The sequence below is a fragment of the Podarcis raffonei genome, chromosome 9 (assembly GCF_027172205.1).
Source record: "Podarcis raffonei isolate rPodRaf1 chromosome 9, rPodRaf1.pri, whole genome shotgun sequence".
Classification (NCBI taxonomy): domain Eukaryota; kingdom Metazoa; phylum Chordata; class Lepidosauria; order Squamata; family Lacertidae; genus Podarcis; species Podarcis raffonei.
In genome coordinates, this window is record NC_070610.1 from 6132522 (window position 1) to 6150714 (window position 18193).

The 18193-nt window shown below is 50.4% G+C and overlaps 1 protein-coding gene across 1 annotated transcript; it reads right to left on the minus strand.

The window, feature by feature from the left end:
- Positions 1 to 6797: 6797 nt before the first annotated feature.
- On the minus strand, positions 6798 to 8030 carry RPP25 (ribonuclease P and MRP subunit p25). The gene has a single exon (XM_053403024.1). The coding sequence runs from the start codon at positions 7601 to 7603 to the stop codon at positions 6866 to 6868; it is 738 nt and encodes a 245-aa protein (XP_053258999.1). The 5' UTR covers positions 7604 to 8030; the 3' UTR covers positions 6798 to 6865.
- Between the last annotated feature and the right edge of the window lie 10163 nt (positions 8031 to 18193).

Genomic DNA, 18193 nt, shown 5'->3' on the forward strand with positions numbered 1-18193 from the left:
TTAGTTCAGTAACTAAGGTATTTGCAAGGGTGAAATAAAGCATTTTCTGCCAGAAGACAGAGCAGTAGAGACGCTTCCATCCCTGAAGAAGCAGGGGTTTTGGTCTGGCTTGGGCATTTGATTGGAAGAATGCAGCACATTCTATAACCTGGGCACATGCCGGCCCTGGCATTGCCTGTTGCTTGACTGCTTAATAAACACTTATAAACTAACGTAGCTAATTTCTCTGCTCCTTTTTTTCCAAATGGCAGCATTGCCAGTTTTCTAACTGCGCTTTCTCACCCCCAACTCAATGTTTTGCATCCAATTGCACACTCAACAAAACCTTGCTCCAAGCCAGGGGTGAACAACCGTCAGGGTGGGGGGCTTCCTGTCCCTCAGATGTAATCTATTGGGAGTGAGGGGGGGTTTCTGAAGGCAGTGGTGTACAAGGCTAGAGCCCTCTTCCTGCCTCACCCATCACTCTTTTGCCTCCCACCTGCCAGACTGCCTAAAAAGAGCCTGGCAGATCACTCTTGCCAGAAGTCTGAACTGATTACTTACAGTATTTTATTTTTAAATAGGCCTCATGAAATTCAGCCAAGGGCCACACACAACCACAGAACCACAGATTGCCCACCCTGCTAGGGATCTTATGGGACCAGACTTTCCTGATTCTGTGTCCAGGGCAGCTGTCTACCAGCTCCATCTGGTATGCAGGCTGAGACCCTACCTGCCCACAGACTGTCTTGCCAGAGTGGTGCATGCTCTAGTTATCTCTTGCTTGGACTACTGCAATGCGCTCTATGTGGGGCTACCTTTGAAGGTGACCAGAAAACTACAACTAATCCAGAATGTGGCAGCTAGACTGGTGACTGGGAGCGGCCGCCGAGACCATATAACACCGGTCTTGAAAGACCTACACTGACTCCCAGTATGTTTCCGAGCACAATTCAAAGTGTTGGTGCTGACCTACACGGCCTCGGTCCAGTATACCTGAAGGAGCGTCTCCACCCCCATTGTTCAGCCCAGACACTAAGGTCCAGTGCCGAGGGCCTTCTGGCGGTTCCCTCACTGCAAGAAGCCAAGTTACAGGGAACCAGACAGAGGGCCTTCTCGGTAGTGGCACCCGCCTTGTGGAACACCCTCCCACCAGATGTCAAAGAGAAAAATAACTACCAAACTTTTAGAAGACATCTGAAGGCAGCCCTGTTTAGGGAAGCTTTTAATGTTTAATAGGTTATTGTATTTTAGTGTTTTGTTGGAAGCTGTCCAGAGTGGCTGGGGGGACCCAGCCAGATGGGTGCGGTATAAATAATAAATTATTATTATTATTATGTTATTATTATTTGTGCCTTCCAGATGGTAAGAACACAGGAAGCTGTCTTCTGCTGAGTCAAACCATTGATCCTCATAATGTTGCCCACACTATCTGGCAGATGTTGGTGGGAACTGAACTCAGAACAACTTGTATTCAAAGCAGATGCTCCACCATGGAGCTATCATGGATTGGACTCTCAGCTCCTGCCAAGCCCAGCAAGCAAGGCCAATGGTGAGGGATGATGGGATCTGGAGAGCACCTGTTGGGGAAGTCTGACAGTTAAGAAAATGAGAGTCTTTCTTTTTTTCTGAAGGGAATGAACTCCTTTTGTAAGCAGAGCCTCTAGATAATATCTCCTGTACTTGTTAAGTGATCTCAGCTTTGACGGAGAGAAGCACGTTGTCCCACATCCAAACGTCTTATTGTTCACATTTTAACTCATAGGATCCAGGATCTTTATCAGCAAATTTCCTCCATTATGATTGGCGCAGCCTGCTAGCACTTTGCCAAGTACAGCGAATGGGGCTAATCCTTCTTACTAATACTGTTCTCACCGATTTTGGCATCTTTGAGAGTCTACTTGGAAAATAGTTGGGACGGAAAACCAACCAGTTTGCAGCCCCACACAGAAGGAACTATAAAGCCATTTGCAGTTGTTGTCAGCCCTCTCTCACCTTGTCCACAGTGGTTGCTTGTTGAACTGGAAACATATTTCTTCACTACAGTACATTTATGTCACATTGTTCTTCCAAGGAACTCAAGACACACACCCCACAAAATCTTTCAAGGCTCGCTTCACAGGCCAAAGGTGACGCCAAATTTTATGCCTAGTTTCACTAAAAAAAATGCAGCATGCATGAACATCCCTGACTAGTGAGATGAGTGTGGGATTGGTGCAACTTCTGTAGGTGCTTCCCTATGGTGAACATGCTAGCGCCTTCTGCAGGGGGTGGGAATGTGCCATTTCTCAGGATACATTCTGGTTGTGTGGCACACTGTGAGTGAGCACATGCTTTGCTTGCAAAAAGTCCTAGGTTCAGAACCTGGCTTGTCCAGGCAGGACTGAGAAAAAGCCCTCTCTGATACCCTAGAGCAGGCATGAGGAACCTCTACCAGGCCCTCAGGACTCTTCCCAAGCCACACACCTCAATATCCCTTCTTCACAATTCAAATACAGTGGTACCTCGGCTTACATACGCTTCAGGTTACAGATGCTTCAGGTTACAGACTCTGCTAACCCAGAAATAGTGCTTCAGATTAAGAACTTTGCTTCAGGATGAGAACAGAAATCGTGCTCTGGCGGCACGGCAGCAGTGGGAGGCCCCATTAGCTAAAGTGGTGCTTCAGGTTAAGAACAGTTTCAGGTTAAGAACGGACCTCCAGAACGAATTAAGTTCTTAACCCGAGGTACCACTGTACTTTTGCCTGGATGGAATGGAACTCTGAAAATGCCTCTTGTTTGTCTGAATGGAGAGTAGAGAGGTGTGCCTCTGTGCATGGGCATAGCCAGGGGGGCAGGGGAGCACCTCTCTGCTGCCCTAACAAAAATCCTGGCTATGCCCATGCCTGTGTGTGTGTCTTTGTGTGCATGCGCAAAAAAATAGCCAATTGTGCAAAGGTTGAATTTACCTTTCTTACTCTCCCCTCTTTTGCCTCTGGCCCCACCCACCACTGGAACATGGCTTCTTGGGACCATCCCCAGAAGGGAATGTGGTCCTCAGGCTGAATAAGGCTTCCTTGGGAGCTGCTGCCAGTTAGTTGCAGGAGTGCCAGCTTGATCCTGCAACTGAGATTGCCCAGGGCGATGGGTGCCAAGCAGCATGCATGGCCCTGGTGCTGAAATTTGTGGGTGTCTGGCCCCTTTTGGGTACTTGGGCACTCAGGGCCCCAGCGAACTGGCACCAATGGTTAGTGGAGACCGTACTGAGATAGACAGTTAAACTGACCAGGAATAAGGCATAACTGATAAGGCATAAGGAAGCTTTCTAAGTTTCTAGCGAGTGCGGGGGGGGGGTGGCTACAGCTCAGGGGCAGAGTAAAAAAAAGGGGGAGGGTAAAGGACCCCTGGATGGTTAAGTCGAGTCAAAGGCAACTATGGGGTTGCGGCGCTCATCTTGCTTTCAGACCGAAGGAGCCGGAGTTTATCCACAGACAGCTTTCTGGGCCATGTGGTCAGCATGACTAAACCGCTTCTGGCAAAACAGAACACCATGATGGAAACCAGAGTGCATGGAAACGCTGTTTACATTCCCGCCAGAGTGGTACCTATTTATCTACTTGCACTGCGTGCTTTCAAACTGCTAGGTTGGCAGGAGCTGGGACAGAGCAACAGGAGCTCACTTCATCGCGCAGATTCGAACTGCCAACCTTCTGATCAGCAAGCCCAAGAGGCTCAGTGGTTTAGCTCACAGCGCCACCCGCGTCAGTGTCGGAGGACCCTGCTTTGTACACAGAAGACTCAGGTTCAGCCCTCAGCATATTCAGGTAGGGCTGGGAACCCCTAGAAAGCTGCTGCCACTCAGAAAATCCTGAACTAGATAGACAAATGGTCCAACTCAGTACATGACAGTTTCCCATTTGACTAGTTAGGTTTTACATTGTTATGAGTTTGGGGGAGGTAGGCTGTATGCCTGGACCCCCTTCTAGTTCCTGGATTCTGCAAGTGTTAACAGCTAAGCAAGGATTCAAATTGTTGAAATAGCCAGACAAGTTTCTTGTTAGTGGGTCCCTATTAAGTATGGACCATTATGATAACAAAGGAAGTGGCTCTGTGCCAGATGAAAAATGGGAGGATCTCCTTCCCTCAACTTGACAAAGGCCAGAGGAGAGAGGTGAACTAGAAGCTGGAAGTGCGAAACAGACTGGGAAGCCAGAAGGTCAGAGCAATGACTGATTTCTGCTTGAATCCAAGGTTGTGGCTATGGGAGAAGCAAGACCATATTGGAGTGTCAATGCTGCGAACCCCTCCATCTAAACTCACATTGTAAATATGTGTAAATAAACTGTATATCCTAAATACACCACAGTCTCCTCTGGGCCTCGTTCCAAAGGAAACACAAACCCTGGGTGAGTGCCTGGAAACTCACACTTCTCAGAGATTGGGATGTTATGCATCCATATCATACCTTGTAAACTTATTTTAAAACCTTACCTGAAAAGCAGGTATTGATTTTTTAAAATGTGGTTATCTATACAGTGGACACTCGGGTTGCGAACGTGATCCGTGTGGGAAACACATTCACAACCCACAGTGTCCGCAACCTGCAGCGCTGCATCTGCGCATGTGTGAGTCACGATTTGGTGCTTCTGTGCATGCGCAAAGCGTGATTTACCGCTTCTGCACATGTGCAAGCGCCGAAACCTGGAAGTAACCCCTTCCGGTACTTCCGGGTTCGGAGCGATGCACAACCCGAAATCACACAACCCGAAGCGTCTGTAACCCGAGGTATGACTGTACAAAGCTAATGAAAAGCCTGCACTGACTAGAATGGATGTTTAGTTTTAACAGAGCTCTCTCTTGCTTTCTAGAACTATGTTGCATAGGTCTTCAACAGTGATGTGTTCCTGGCAAAAAGATACAATAATCAAGTTATTCCTTGAGGGGGGGAAATGCCCATATAGATCCTTGTTCTCAAGAAATACATTATGTAGCAGAAACAGAAAGAAAGAAGGACCCGCTGCAATTTGAAGGGGAGGCGGTGGAATGAGACAAAAGCATCCTTTAGTTACAATGATCCCACTCTGAATCAATACAACTTAACCTGCACCTTCTGAGCTCCGGAAAGGAATAAATCCATTGCAATGAGTTTTGTGTTCTACAAAGTGTCTGATAAGAGCAACCTCATTGCAAAGTGTTGAAGAGATACAGAACTGCCTGCTTTGCACAGCCTCTTCTACCCCCACCCCTTCCTGGCGGAGAAGGAAGATTTCTTTTTATCCAGCCAGGAAGATAATGCTCCATACAGAAGCTGTAGGAGGGCTGCAACTGTTCCAGAGAGAGTCAGAAGGAAAGATTTCACAAGGGTAGGAGGGGCAGAGAGACCCAACATTATATCCTCCCCTGCTCCCTGCAATCATGTACCTCTCCAGATTGATATAAGGAGAACCTCCTAGCAGCAGACAGAGGGACAGCTCGGAAACAGGACTACCGACTTAAGAAGAGCTCTGCTGGATGGGCCTGATCCAGTGTGTCTGCTCCAGGCTTCGGAGGACCCTTGGACAAGACTGCTCCTGTGGGGCCCCCTCATTCACTAAGTTCATCTCCCCACTTTAGCAAGTCCAGGGGGCTCTTGGCAGCGAGGCCCCTGCTGGGGTGTGGGTCCTCAGCAGATGCTTGACCATACTGACCAAAGCCACACATCGATCTAGTTTTCCACACGGGCTGCTAAGAGGCACACACAAAAGGCCATCCGCACACCATGAAGGCTGCACTGGTCTGCTCGTCTGCTCCTCCCCCCCCCCAAGCTGGCATTTCAGTGGCATCCTGCCCTCCACAAATGTGCCCAATCCTTCTTTCAGGCCACTTATGCTGGGGGTGGAAAATTCCAGACATCCGTTCTGTGTTGTGTGAAGCCGTTCTTGCTTCTGTCTGTCTCAAATCCACGCCCAGCCAATTTTGCTGGGTGACCCTGAGTTCCAGTGTGATGGAAAAGAGAGAGAAATCGGCTGGCCGTTTTCTCCAAATCATGCTTCCCCCCTTTTCTTTTTGGAATGTCTCCTCTGATTCACCTCCAGCTTCAGTAAAACAGAGAAACTCTTACAAAACAGAACAGATATGAGAGGATTCTGCAGGATTCATAGGATTCATAGGATGTGGTCCAGCCCTCTCCAATACAAGGACACCCAGCTACTTCATTAGAAAGCGACGATAAGCATGGGGGCTGCTAAGACCTTACGAGACTCAGGCAACAGCATATACTTTCCTAAAATGTGCATATGCAAATCTATAGGCAGAGATGCAAATTTAAGTCAACTTTCAGAGGGAAAACTTCCATGGAAGCAATGCAATCTTTTAAGTTTAAAAGGGGTAGGGGAAGGGGCACAGAAACCAAGGCCCTGGTCATAAGACCATTTAACACACACACACACTTAGTCCTGGATAGAGCAGTATGTTTCCATTATCAGGTTTACAGCCAACGCATTTGCCTCTTAATGGGACCTTTCACACACACCCCACACACGGCAGCAACAAGCCACAGGTGCTGTCAGTGGTTTTGAGCAACCCACGTCCTGAGTCCTCCACTTCACCTGGCGTGTGAAAACATCCTGCGTGCAGTCAGCACCCACGCTGTGTCTTCCTCTCTCCTGGACTGTTTTCCACACTCAGTGGCCTGTCTGAATGGACCATCCTTTGATTGCCTGGTATATGGAGCAGAATCCTTTGCTCCACCCAACCTGAGCTGGCAGGATTTGAGGCGGCTGTGGGGGACATCACTCCCTGGGAAGAATAACCCAGCACAAGACCCTTGGCAAAGGCAGCCCCCGCTCCATCACGAAGCACCTGCAAATCCGGAATGCGCCCGGCCTCTCTCTGTCCCTCAGTCTGCATATAAGGCTTGGCTTTTCTCACAGTTGCTCAAGACAAGTAGGGCAGCAATGCCGTCCGTGTCCACAACCCTCCAGGGCCCCCGAGTCGTCCTGGATCTCCGGTACCTGAGCCTTCTTGTTCCGCGGGTCCTCCTCGTGGGGCAGCGCCAGCCTCCTCTTCCTTCCCTTCCGGGCGGCGCTGGACCTGTCCTCTTGGCTGCCCCCCTCGCCCACCCACAGGCCGCCGGGGAGATCCGGGGGCTGATAGCCCATCTGGCTGGGGTCCAGGGGGTCCTTGGAGAGCAGGATGCAGATGGAGGGCACGTTCTTGTGGACGGTGAGGTGTTCTGCGGGGCCCCCCTCGGGCCGGGCTGCCTTGTTCTCCCAGACCTCCAGGAGAGTCCTGTATTGCACTTTGGTGACCTGGTGAAGGCCGCCCACTTTCCGCTTCATGATCTCCACGCAGGTGATGGTCTTGGTGACAGCCCGGCCGCAGCCGCTGAAGACGATCTGCCGGGTGTCCTCCCGCGCCACCCTGCCCATGGCGAAGCCCATCAAGTTGCGGATCTTGCTGCCCTCCTTCACCTTCATCTCAATCACGTCCGAGGGGAGGCCCACGAAGGGCAGCGGGCTTTCTTCCTCCGACGTCTTGACCTTCCTGAAGTTCTCCATCCTGGACTGCTGGGGGGCGATGGCCTCGGTTCCCCCAGAAGCCGCCGTCTGGGGCACGGCGGCGAGGGATGAGGGTCCCACAGCCTCCGGGATTCCTGGGTGCATCTCGCAGAGAACCCGGTGCCTCTGGCTCGCGGGAAGGTGCCTTAGACCAAGCTGGCCCTCGGTCCATCTAGCGCAGTGCTGCTCACACTGGCCGGCAGCGGCTCTCCGGAGTTTCGGAAGGGGAGTCCTTCCTCGGTCCTGCCTGGAGGTGCCCAGGGACAGGACCGGGGACCTCTTGGGCGCTGAGCAGGCGCTCTAACCACTGAGCCACGTTCCAAGGCAGCACAGACGAGAAATGCCCCAAGCCAGGCTCGCGGGAAGGGCGCGCCGTCCAGGAGAAACCGCAGCAGCGCTGGCCGGGCTGGATCTCTCCCTCCTGGGCTCGCTGGCCCCTGAAGCTGGACTTCGGCTCAGTGGGCGCCCGGAGCCCCCGGAGGGGTGCAGGAGAGCAAAGGGGGAGCCCCGCGCCCTGCTCAGCGCGGCCCCGGCGTCCGGGCGTCCTCTCCCGTTTCCTCTTTGGCAGCGAGCGAGGCCGGCCGGAGCTGCTCCCGGGCTCTCCCTCCGCGTCCGGCCCCCTTAAAGCGAACCCGGCCCGCCTCTCGCCTGCCGCGCTCGCCGCCCGCCGCCGCCTCGGCTGCCTCAAGGACGGGCGCGCCGTCAACTCGGAATCGCTCGTGTCAGCAAAGTGCAGGCAGCTGCTGGGGCTGAGGAGGCTCCGCGGCTGCTTCCCGCCTCCGCTTCCCTCCGCCTCCTCCGGGGCTGAGCGGGAGAGCGGATCCCCGGGGGCCGCCGAGAGCGCAGCCAGACGGCGGGCAGGCAGAGGTCCCGGAGTGACTTTTCCGGGGACAGGGACTCTGGCCACTGCGGGGCTCAGTTGGCTCGACTCTCCCTGTCCACTTGACCAGCAGGCTGAGACCCATAAGTGGGGGGTGGGGACAGGTGGCCTGCGAGCGGCATGGTGCCCAGTCAGCCGCACAAGGAGCATTTTTCGGTCGAGGGCCGCATCCCCTCCTGGAGAGCCTTCCGGGGGCCACATAGCGGCGGTGGGCAGGGCCAGGGACAACCAATATAACTGTTTGAAACGCTCAGGGAGGGAGCAAGTAGGACCACTCAGGGGTGTGGCCTGGGGAGGGGGAGGGCAGAGTCCCGAGGGCCAGATGGAAAGGCTGAGAGGGCCACCTTTGCCCTCCTCAGGGAAGGCTCCCCTCCCCTGGTCTACCCCGAGTGGCAGTGCAGCAACCCAGGGTTCCAGACAAGGAGCTCTTCGCAGTCCCTGGCAGCCCTAGGGGTTCAGCTTGGGCTCCGCATGCAAAGCAAGGGCTCTCCTGTTGAGCGAGGCCTCTCTGTAGCTTCTCAGAGACTCTTTAGGTTCTAAGGGGATGTTGTTGTTGTTTAGTCGTTTAGTCATGTCCGACTCTTCGTGACCCCCTGGACCAGAGCATGCCAGGCACTCCTGTCTTCCACTGCCTCCCGCAGTTTGGTCAGACTCATGTTAGCAGCTTCGAGAACACTATCCAACCATCTCATCCTCTGTCGTCCCCTTCTCCTTGTGCCCTCCATCTTTCCCAACATCAGGGTCTTTTCCAGGGAGTCTTCTCTTCTCATGAGGTGGCCAAAATATTAAAGCCTCAGCTTCACAATCTAAGGGGATAGCTGACCCAAAGACACGGAGGACATGACAGAAAGTTGGTAAATAATAAGCAGGAGGCAAGAGAATATGGACAAGGTATAGTCAAAAGGAGGCCCTTGGTGACACAGCCCCTAATGGATCTGTGGAACTCTCTGCCATGTGATATAGTGATAGCCAATGGCTTACGTGGTCTTTAAAAGAAGGGTTGGGCCAAAGAGGGGAGCTTTCTCTCATATATATATATATATATATATATATATATATATATATATATATAGTTTTTACATAAAGTTTGCAAAAGTCATACAACATACAGTGGTACCTTGGGTTACAAATACCTCGGGGTTACAAACGCTTCAGGTTACAGGCTCTGCTAACCCTGACATAGTACCTTGGGTTAAGAACTTTGCTTCAGGATGAGAACAGAAATTGTGCTCCAGCAGTGCAGCAGCAGCAGGAGGCCCCATTAGCTAAAGTGGTGCTTCAGGTTAAGAACAGTTTCAGGTTAAGAACGGACCTCCGGAATGAATTAAGTTCTTAACCCGAGGTACCATTGTATTTTCTTATCTTATACAATGTTTTGCACTTCCATCAACCACATCTGAAGATTTTTCAATCTTTGTCACTTAATCTACATTTCATTAATTTCACTATTACTTTTAAAAAGAGGGGAGGTTTCTCAAGAGCTACTTGCTACACTATATCAGGCATTCCCTCCCCTATCCCCCCCCCCCCCAGAGCTGGTGAACATTGTAGAATAGAAAATCATTGTATGTAGAAAACCTCTCTGCTGGCTTGCAAGTCTGGAACACTGCAGGCTAGTAAGAAACAGCTGAAAAATGGCAAAACTGTTGCAAGTATTGATTTGCAATTGAGATCTCGACGACATCAGGCTGGCGGATTGTTTTTATGCCTGTGGTAGATTGCAAATCTTTCTGACGCTGGTTTGTCAAGAACCTGGGTGGAATTTAGGGTTTTCCAGATGCGGCCTGGCAGCAAGGCTGGTGAACGCTCTCTCACGTAGGCTCCAGCTGTCTCTTATTTCACTAAATGCAGTTGCAGTAGAGCCAGCATGGTGTAGTGGTTAAGAGCAGTGGACTTGTAATCTGGTGAACTGGGTTTGATTCCCCGCTCCTCTGCATGCAGCCGCTGGGTGACCTTGGGCCAGTCACACTTCTCTCTGAAGTCTCTCAGCCTCACTCACCTCACAGAGTGTTTGTTGTGGGGGAGGAAGGGAAAGGAGATTGTTAGCCGCTTGGAGACTCCTTAGGGCAGTGATAAAGCGGGATATCAAATCCAAACTCTTCTTCTTCCTCTTAATATCATTTGCTGGAAACCACAGGAAGGGAGAGGGCTTTTGTCCTGCTTGCATGTGGTTGGCCACTGTGAAAACAGGATGCTGGACTAGATGGGCCCTCTTTGGCCTGATCCAGCAGAGCTTTTTTAATCTTCTTACGTTCTCTCTGGTGGTTCCTGTGACTGTCAAATCACCACGCCTGTTTTTCTTTTGGCTTTTGGAGATGCCTTGTTAAAATGTGGTTAGCAGTGTGAGTTGCAAGTCTTATCATTCTTTTAGTGCTCAGATCCTTCCCTGGGCTGTCGGGAAGTTTAATCTTAGAGTGGGGAATGGAAGCGTCTTGTCTCTAGCATACATCCACGGAAAGGCCTGTGTATGAATGCAAACAGCCTGTGCCGCACAAGACTGCAATCCCACACCCTGCAGGTGACACGGTATGGGTTGAACCATGGACAACATATAGACAGATGCAGGGCTGGCCCACCCATGAGGCAAGGTAAGGCAGCAGGTTCCACAGGGGTAGCAGATCTGGCTTCCAAGGAATGCATCACCCAGTGCTGCTGCCCTGGTGGCAGGGACACCTGTGGCATGCTCCTTGGAGGCTGGATTGCCACCTCCTCAGCAGCCCCTCACCCCAAGCCCCCTCTACTCTTGGCAAATAGGAGGCACTGCTGGTCTCCTCTCACCCTTGTTCCTGATGTAGATCTTCACTCACCTCTTCTTCCCAGGCAGGATGTGGGCACCATTTTGTGGGTCACCTCAGGTACCAACATATCTTGGGCCAGTCCAGGGCAGATAAAAAGGTAAAGGGACCCCTAACCGTTAGGTCCAGTTGCGGATGACTCTGGGGTTGCGGCGCTCATCTCGCTTTATTAGCCGAGGGAGCTGGTGTACAGCTTCCGGGTCATGTTGCCAGCATGACTAAGCCGCTTCTGGTGAACCAGAGCAGCCGTTTACCTTCCCGCCGGAGTGGTACCTATTTATCTACTTGCACTTTGACATGCTTTCGAACTGCTAGGTTGGCAGGAGCTGGGACAGAGCAACGGGAGCTCACCCCGTCACGGGGATTCGAACTGCCGACCTTCTGATCTGCAAGCCCAAGAGGCTTAGTGGTTTAGACCACAGTGCCACCCGCGTCAGATAGATGATTGTTTTTCAGCAATAGATACAGATCAGGGCTGGGGAACTGAGACAAGGAGGAGGAAGCTGTCATCCCCTGGACTGGTGGTAAGCAAGGAGGAGGACAAGTGAGGGCAAACTGAGGTACCCTATTCACTCATATGGACCAGACCAGCCTCCCCAGGGCATGGTAGCGCATGATGGACTTAATTCCAATGGTGAGTCAAGCTCAGGGGGCAGCATCTGTAATGGTCACAGCTCAGGCTTTGCAGGTTCTGGATTGCTGACCTCAGATCTCATGGGCTCTGAGCCATCAGCTTTATACTATATGGACTCCAGCACTAAGAACCTGGTTCAATTCCCCAGCTGGTGACACAGCAGCACCGGACTCAGACAGCTCCTCCTGGAGACTGAGAAGGACACAAAAAGGAGCTTGGGCTCTGTAAGTACCCAAGGAGATTGCCAGCCATCTCTCTGGAGACCTGCTGTGGGAGCAGCAGACTCTGGTTATGTCTTGCAGTGTGTAAACAACAAAAGAAGAGCCCTGCTGCATCAGAACAAAGGCACATCCAGTCCAGCACCCTGTTCTCACCATGGACAACCAGATGCAAGCAGGACCCAAGTGCTACAGCGCTCTCCCCTTCTCTGGTTTCCAGAAACTGGTATTTAGAGGTACACTGCCTCTGATATTCGAGATAGCACACAGCTACTATGGCCATTCTCTACCTATGCTCAACCTGTATATTTGTAAATGAACACAAGTATTGCCAAATGCACAGATTCCTTCAGCAACCGCCTCACAGCAGAAACAACATCTAGGTAATTGCTGAAACCTCTCACCCCTTGGAGAAGTGGGATGAGCATCACAACGTGCTCCCTTCCAATGCTGTGCAGTTCCTGTCCCAAGAAACACAGAGATTCCACCAGCACATTAAAGAGCAAAATCACTGTGCTTTGCTTCAGTCGGAAGCATGCTATGCACTGGGCTGGAACATCAAGCTGTGTTTTGCCCAGCCCAGGCACCGGGAGCCAAGAAGCATCATGCTGCAGGGATTATCCCTGTGGCTCATTCTTGGATGTGATAATATGGTTCAGGAGGCTGATGCTTTTGAGGGGAACTTAAAGATTTGGCTTTGGCGCTGCATTAGTATGGAAATTGTTTGTGCTCCTATGAGATAATTATAGTCTTCCCATCTGTATTTTCAAATGGTTTCAAGGGAGGATGGGGCGTTTGGGTGGATCTTTCATTGACGGATGCCCTGGAGCACCTTGTCTTGGTAGAACAGCTTGCTTCACTCTGGGTACGGCTGGAACCCAAACCTTGACATAAGGTTTGCCTCACTCTTCCATGGGGCTGGAGCTCAGACCATCACTGCAATGTCCCAACCTTCTCTGTTTTTCTGAATAAGTCTCTTATTACTTAGGAACATTGAGAGTTCCTGATGTTGAGTGTGGCCACTGGTCCAACTAGCTCAGCATTGCCTGGCACCTTCTGCACTCAGAGCAGATGTTCTGCCTCTGAGCTAAGGCTCTTTCCCTTTGGAATGGCAGCAGCACAGGGGCAGTGAGTACCCCCTCCTGCAACAAATGCAGCCAGCTCCCAAGTAAGCTTTGCTATGTTCATGAGACTTACTCCTAAGAAGGGTCTGCATCAAGTGGTCAGGCATCTGTTGAGAGTTGGCATCTCAGTGGGCAGGCATGGGGCAGGAGACTGGCACTGGACTCAACTTCCCCATTGCAACCTGCTTGCTTGCTCACCCCTATGTTGACCCAGACAAGACTGGGGTGAAAAGGAGGAGCACTTCATGCCTCTGCCCGCTTGCTCACTGGCGGTAGTGACCGTTCCCCATGCTGTCTGGGAGATGGAATCCAGCAGTAGCTGCAGAATGGCAGGCTACCCATGTCTGCTTGAAACAGAAGGATTTAAACACCTGAAAGCTCCGAGGAGTGAACAAGACACAGGTGACTTTGTAGAATTACCTTCTCAATTGATAATCTTGCAGTGTGACACATGCAACTTTGCAACAGATTCTTTCATGAAAAATGTGACCATATTCCCACTTCAGGGGGAGGGAGGGAGGTGAGAGGAATTATTGGGATATTATTATAATTTGTTAATGTGCCTTTTTACCTGCATAATTTTGAAAACTAACAAACTATGTGTATTAAAAGGTAGGGATTGGACTCAATGATCTGAACGGGTTGCTTCCTGACTTCTATGATTCTGTGGTTTCTAGGCATTTGTTTGCAAGAAGAATACCCTGGCTCAGCTTCTTTGGCAGACAAGCTGAGGTGGATTAAGTTTATGCATGGCAAGTGCTTCTTTTCTTGAAGATCCTCTTCAGGCTAGAAAGAGCTGGGGAACAAAACAGGCAGGAAGCTGGCAGTCATTCAGAAAACGTATTGGCGCAGAACGAAAGCCTGACAAGCAAGGCCTGTGTGTGTGTCTCATTAAGTGGGTGCTTCAAGTTTATGGCAAGCCGAGTAGATGAGGATCTTGATAAGGCATTAAAAAACAGTGACAGGGGTGTGCAGCGCTCTGCTTTGCCACAATGCCCTGCATTTCTTAGGCATCCTGAGCAGGGCTACTAATAACTCATTCCTCCCCCCAAGAAACAAATTTGCCCAAGGTGTGTGGAATCGACTTCTTTCCCAAAGAGCTTTCAAAAAATGGTTGATTTCCCCACCCCAGATAAAGTGGCAAGTTAACCTGGGTTCAAATTTTCAACCCCAGTGGGCAAAGCCGATTCAAACACAAAGCACCACAAACTCAAGATTATACATGAAATTTAATGGATTATTTTTTGCCCAATGAAGGACAAAACAGTCACAATGAAAGGGAACCCTTTTATTCTCTTTTGCAACACACCCTTTTCTTTTATTAGGAGAAATGTCTTTTTGAGCCTGATACATTTTGTATTAACATTTTTTTAAAGAAATTGGTGTTCCATTCTTCCATCATGACCAGTGGGGAAACCAACCTGACCCTGTTCATTGGCCAAAGAAGAAACAACTGCAAAAAGTTCATTCCCCTCCTACGCTGGGCTGGAAAGCCTAGCAGGCACACTTTGCAACAGGATGCCTGCACGCCAAAGCACTTTCCTCACTCACCACCACAACCCCCGCCAGAAACCCCGGGAACTGTAGTTTACTCCTCATAGGCCTACAAGGGCTTTTAGATTGTGTACCTGAAGGCAAGGATGATATTATTGCTGAGTGGTGTTGTTGTTGTCGTTTTGTAATGATGCAATTCGTATACCACCCACAGGGCAGTTCTCAACATAAATCCAACATATAAGCCAACAAAGGTCCATATAGTTAAAGCTATGGTTTTCCCAGTAGTGATGTATGGAAGTGAGAGCTGGACCATAAAGAAGGCTGATCACCAAATAATTGATGCTTTTGAATTATGGTGCTGGAGGAGACGCTTAGGAGTCCCATGGACTGCAAGAAGATCAAACCTCTCCATTCTGAAGGAAATCAGCCCTGAGTGCTCACTGGAAGGACAGATCCTGAAGCTGAGTCTCCAAGACTTTGGCCACCTCATGAGAAGAGAAGACTCCCTGGAAAAGACCCTGATGTTGGGAAAGATTGAGGGCACAAGGAGAAGGGGACAACAGAGGATGAGATGGTTGGACAGTGTCCTCGAAGCTACCAGCATGAGTTTGACCAAACTGCGGGAGGCAGTGGAAGACAGGAGTGCCTGGCGTGCTCTGGTCCAGGGGGTCGCGAAGAGTCGGACACAACGACTAAACAACAACACCTGAGGACAAGAATAGTATTGCTGAGTGTTGTTGTTTTGTTTTGTTTATAATGATGCAATTTGTGTACCACCCACAACATAAATCCAACATATAAACCACCCTGGGAGCTTTCCCACCACCAAGCTGAAGACTAACACCGATCACCCTCCCAACCTTCAAATACATAGACAAAAGCAACTCCTAGCCCCCCCGAAGGGCAGCGTGTCTCTGGTTGGCCATCTCTACCGCGCAGGGTTGATTGGATATTGAAATCCAAGGCAATGTTTGGCATCTAATCTCCCGCTTAACAAACTCTTCTTATTGCTGCCTCCTAAATGAGGACGACGAGGTGCAATCATGTTAAACAGTTTCCGCCTCGCTGAAGCACATTGGTAGGGAGCTCGCCCACCCCCAGGCTAGCAATGGGGGCGCGCGGGGGGGGGGGGCGCTGCTTGCTGCTAATGACACAGAGCCTGGCTTCTCAGGCTGCTCCCCCTATCTCTCCGCGGTGCTTAAAATGTAAATGAATTTCATTATTAGCAACTCCATCCACTAATTGCCATCCAAAGCCATTCATTACCCTGTCAGCTTATTGGTTGGAGGACAACAGAGTGGCTCATTTATCGCAGGCTAAGGAAAAGCTGAAATTAGCTCATGCATATATAGAGGGGGGAGGAAAGGGGGAGGCAGGTGGGGGGGGAAGCAGGGGAGGGCAGAAGGGGGAAAGGGGACTGCTTAATTGTTTTAAAAGAGGAGAGACTAAAGAAAAGGAGATGATGAAGGGTGATTAAAATGGAGGCGAGAGAGTGATTAAAAGCTATTATCTATCCCCCACTCCTCCGCCAGCCGCTTGCATCTGATGGAGTGGAGTCCGCGGAAGCTTATGGCAGAATAAATAAAGGAGTATTTAAGGCGCTGCAATACTCGTTTGTTGACTTTGCTGCAACAAACACGGCCACCCCTAGAGAAAGCACAGCAGCCTATTCAAATATTCTGTCTCAAGGTTTTTCACTTAACAAAAAAAATATTTCCCATCAGCTCTAGTTACATAATACATGTTTGGGTTTTTTATATGAATAATTCTGAAATCCTTACTTGGGCAATGAATTCATTAGGGCCAACCATATGGTCACAAAACAGCAAGCAAACTTTTGAGGGTTTTTCATTTGGAATTCTTGGTCAGGCAGCAGTTCTTCTGTTAGGCCGGTGTTTCCCAAAAGGGGGGGGGGCGAGGCGGGTCATATGGACCCCTAGGGCACCCCAGGATATTCCAAGGGGGCCACAGGTGAAAAATGTGTATGGGGGGCACAGCAAGAGGTTAGGGGGCCACAGGGGGAAGTGAGAAGTGAAGAAAGAAAATCAATTTTTAAAAAATCATGATTGGCTAGCTATCCACTTGGTCAATTACAAGCGGGTAAGGGGGTGGCCCCAGGGACGCTGGTGGCGCTGTGGGTTAAACCACTGAGCCTAGGATTTGCCGATCAGAAGGTCGGAGGTTCAAATCCCCGCGACGGGGTGAGCTCCCGTTGCTCGGTCCCTGCTCCTGCCCACCTAGCAGTTCAAAAGCACGTCAAAGTGCAAGTAGATAAATAGGTACCGCTCCGGCGGGAAGGTAAACGGCGTTTCCATGTGCTCCTCTGGTTCACCAGAAGCGGCTTAGTCCTGCTGGCCACATGACCTGGAAGCTGTATGCCTGCTCCCTCGGCCAATAAAGCCAGATGAGCGCTGCAACCCCAGAGCCTTGAGCGCCACACCCCCAGAGTCATCCGTGACTGGACCTAATGGTCAGGGGTCCCTTTACCTTTAAGGGGGTGGCCCACCAGGTGGGAGAGCTGAGGCTCCCATTTTGACCAGTCAAGCCTATAATCCAGAACCCCCAGGTCAGGTAAGTGGTGGGGTGGCAATGGGTAGGGCTGGGCATGCTGGGCCCAGTGGCAGCCTGGGCCTGACTCTGCAAGGTGCAGGGTGCAATCCACCCAGTTCCTAGTAGTGGATCAGGGCCTTTGGATGTTGCTGAGGGGCACAAGTTAGCCAAGCAGAGTCTTCTGGTGCTGCTGTCTTGCATCTAGTAAATAATGAAGTGTCTACTCAGAAGAAAGTCACACTGAGTTCAGTGGGCCTTACTCCCCGGTAAGGGTGTGTGGGACTCTAGGACAGGTATCCCCAGCCTGCGGCCCTCCAGATGTTTTGGCCTACAACTCCCATGATCCCTAGCTAGCAGGACCAGTGGTCAGGGATGATGGGAATTGTAGTCCAAAACATCTGGAGGGCCGAAGGTTGGGCATGCCTGCTCTAGGACTATATCTAGGCAGTCAGGTCTCCTCCGAATAATAATAATAATAATAATAATAATAATAATAATAATAATAATAATAAATTTATTATTTATACCCCACCCATCATGCTGGGTGGCTTCCAACAAAATATTAAAATACAATAGTCCGTCAAACATTATAAGCTTCCTCAAACAGCCTTTTTGCACTATTTTTGCACAATATCTTTTTGCACCAGGTCACTGAGGACCACTTGCATTTTTAAATTCTCCTATATATACAGAAGAGAAGAGAAGACTCCCTGGAGAAGACACTGATGCTGGGAAAGATGGAGGGCACAAGGAGAAGGGGGCAACAGAGGACGAGATGGTTGGATAGTGTTTTCGAGGTTACCAGCATGAGTTTGACCAAACTGCGGGAGGCAGTGGAGGACAGAGGTGCCTGGCGTGCTCTGGTCCTTGGGGTCACGAAGAGTCGGACACGACTAAACGACTAAACAACAACAACAACAAAATATATACAGAACTCCCTGTGTGCCTTTTGGACTGTATCTGTGGGTTTCCCCCTCTGTCTCAAATAACAGTGGTC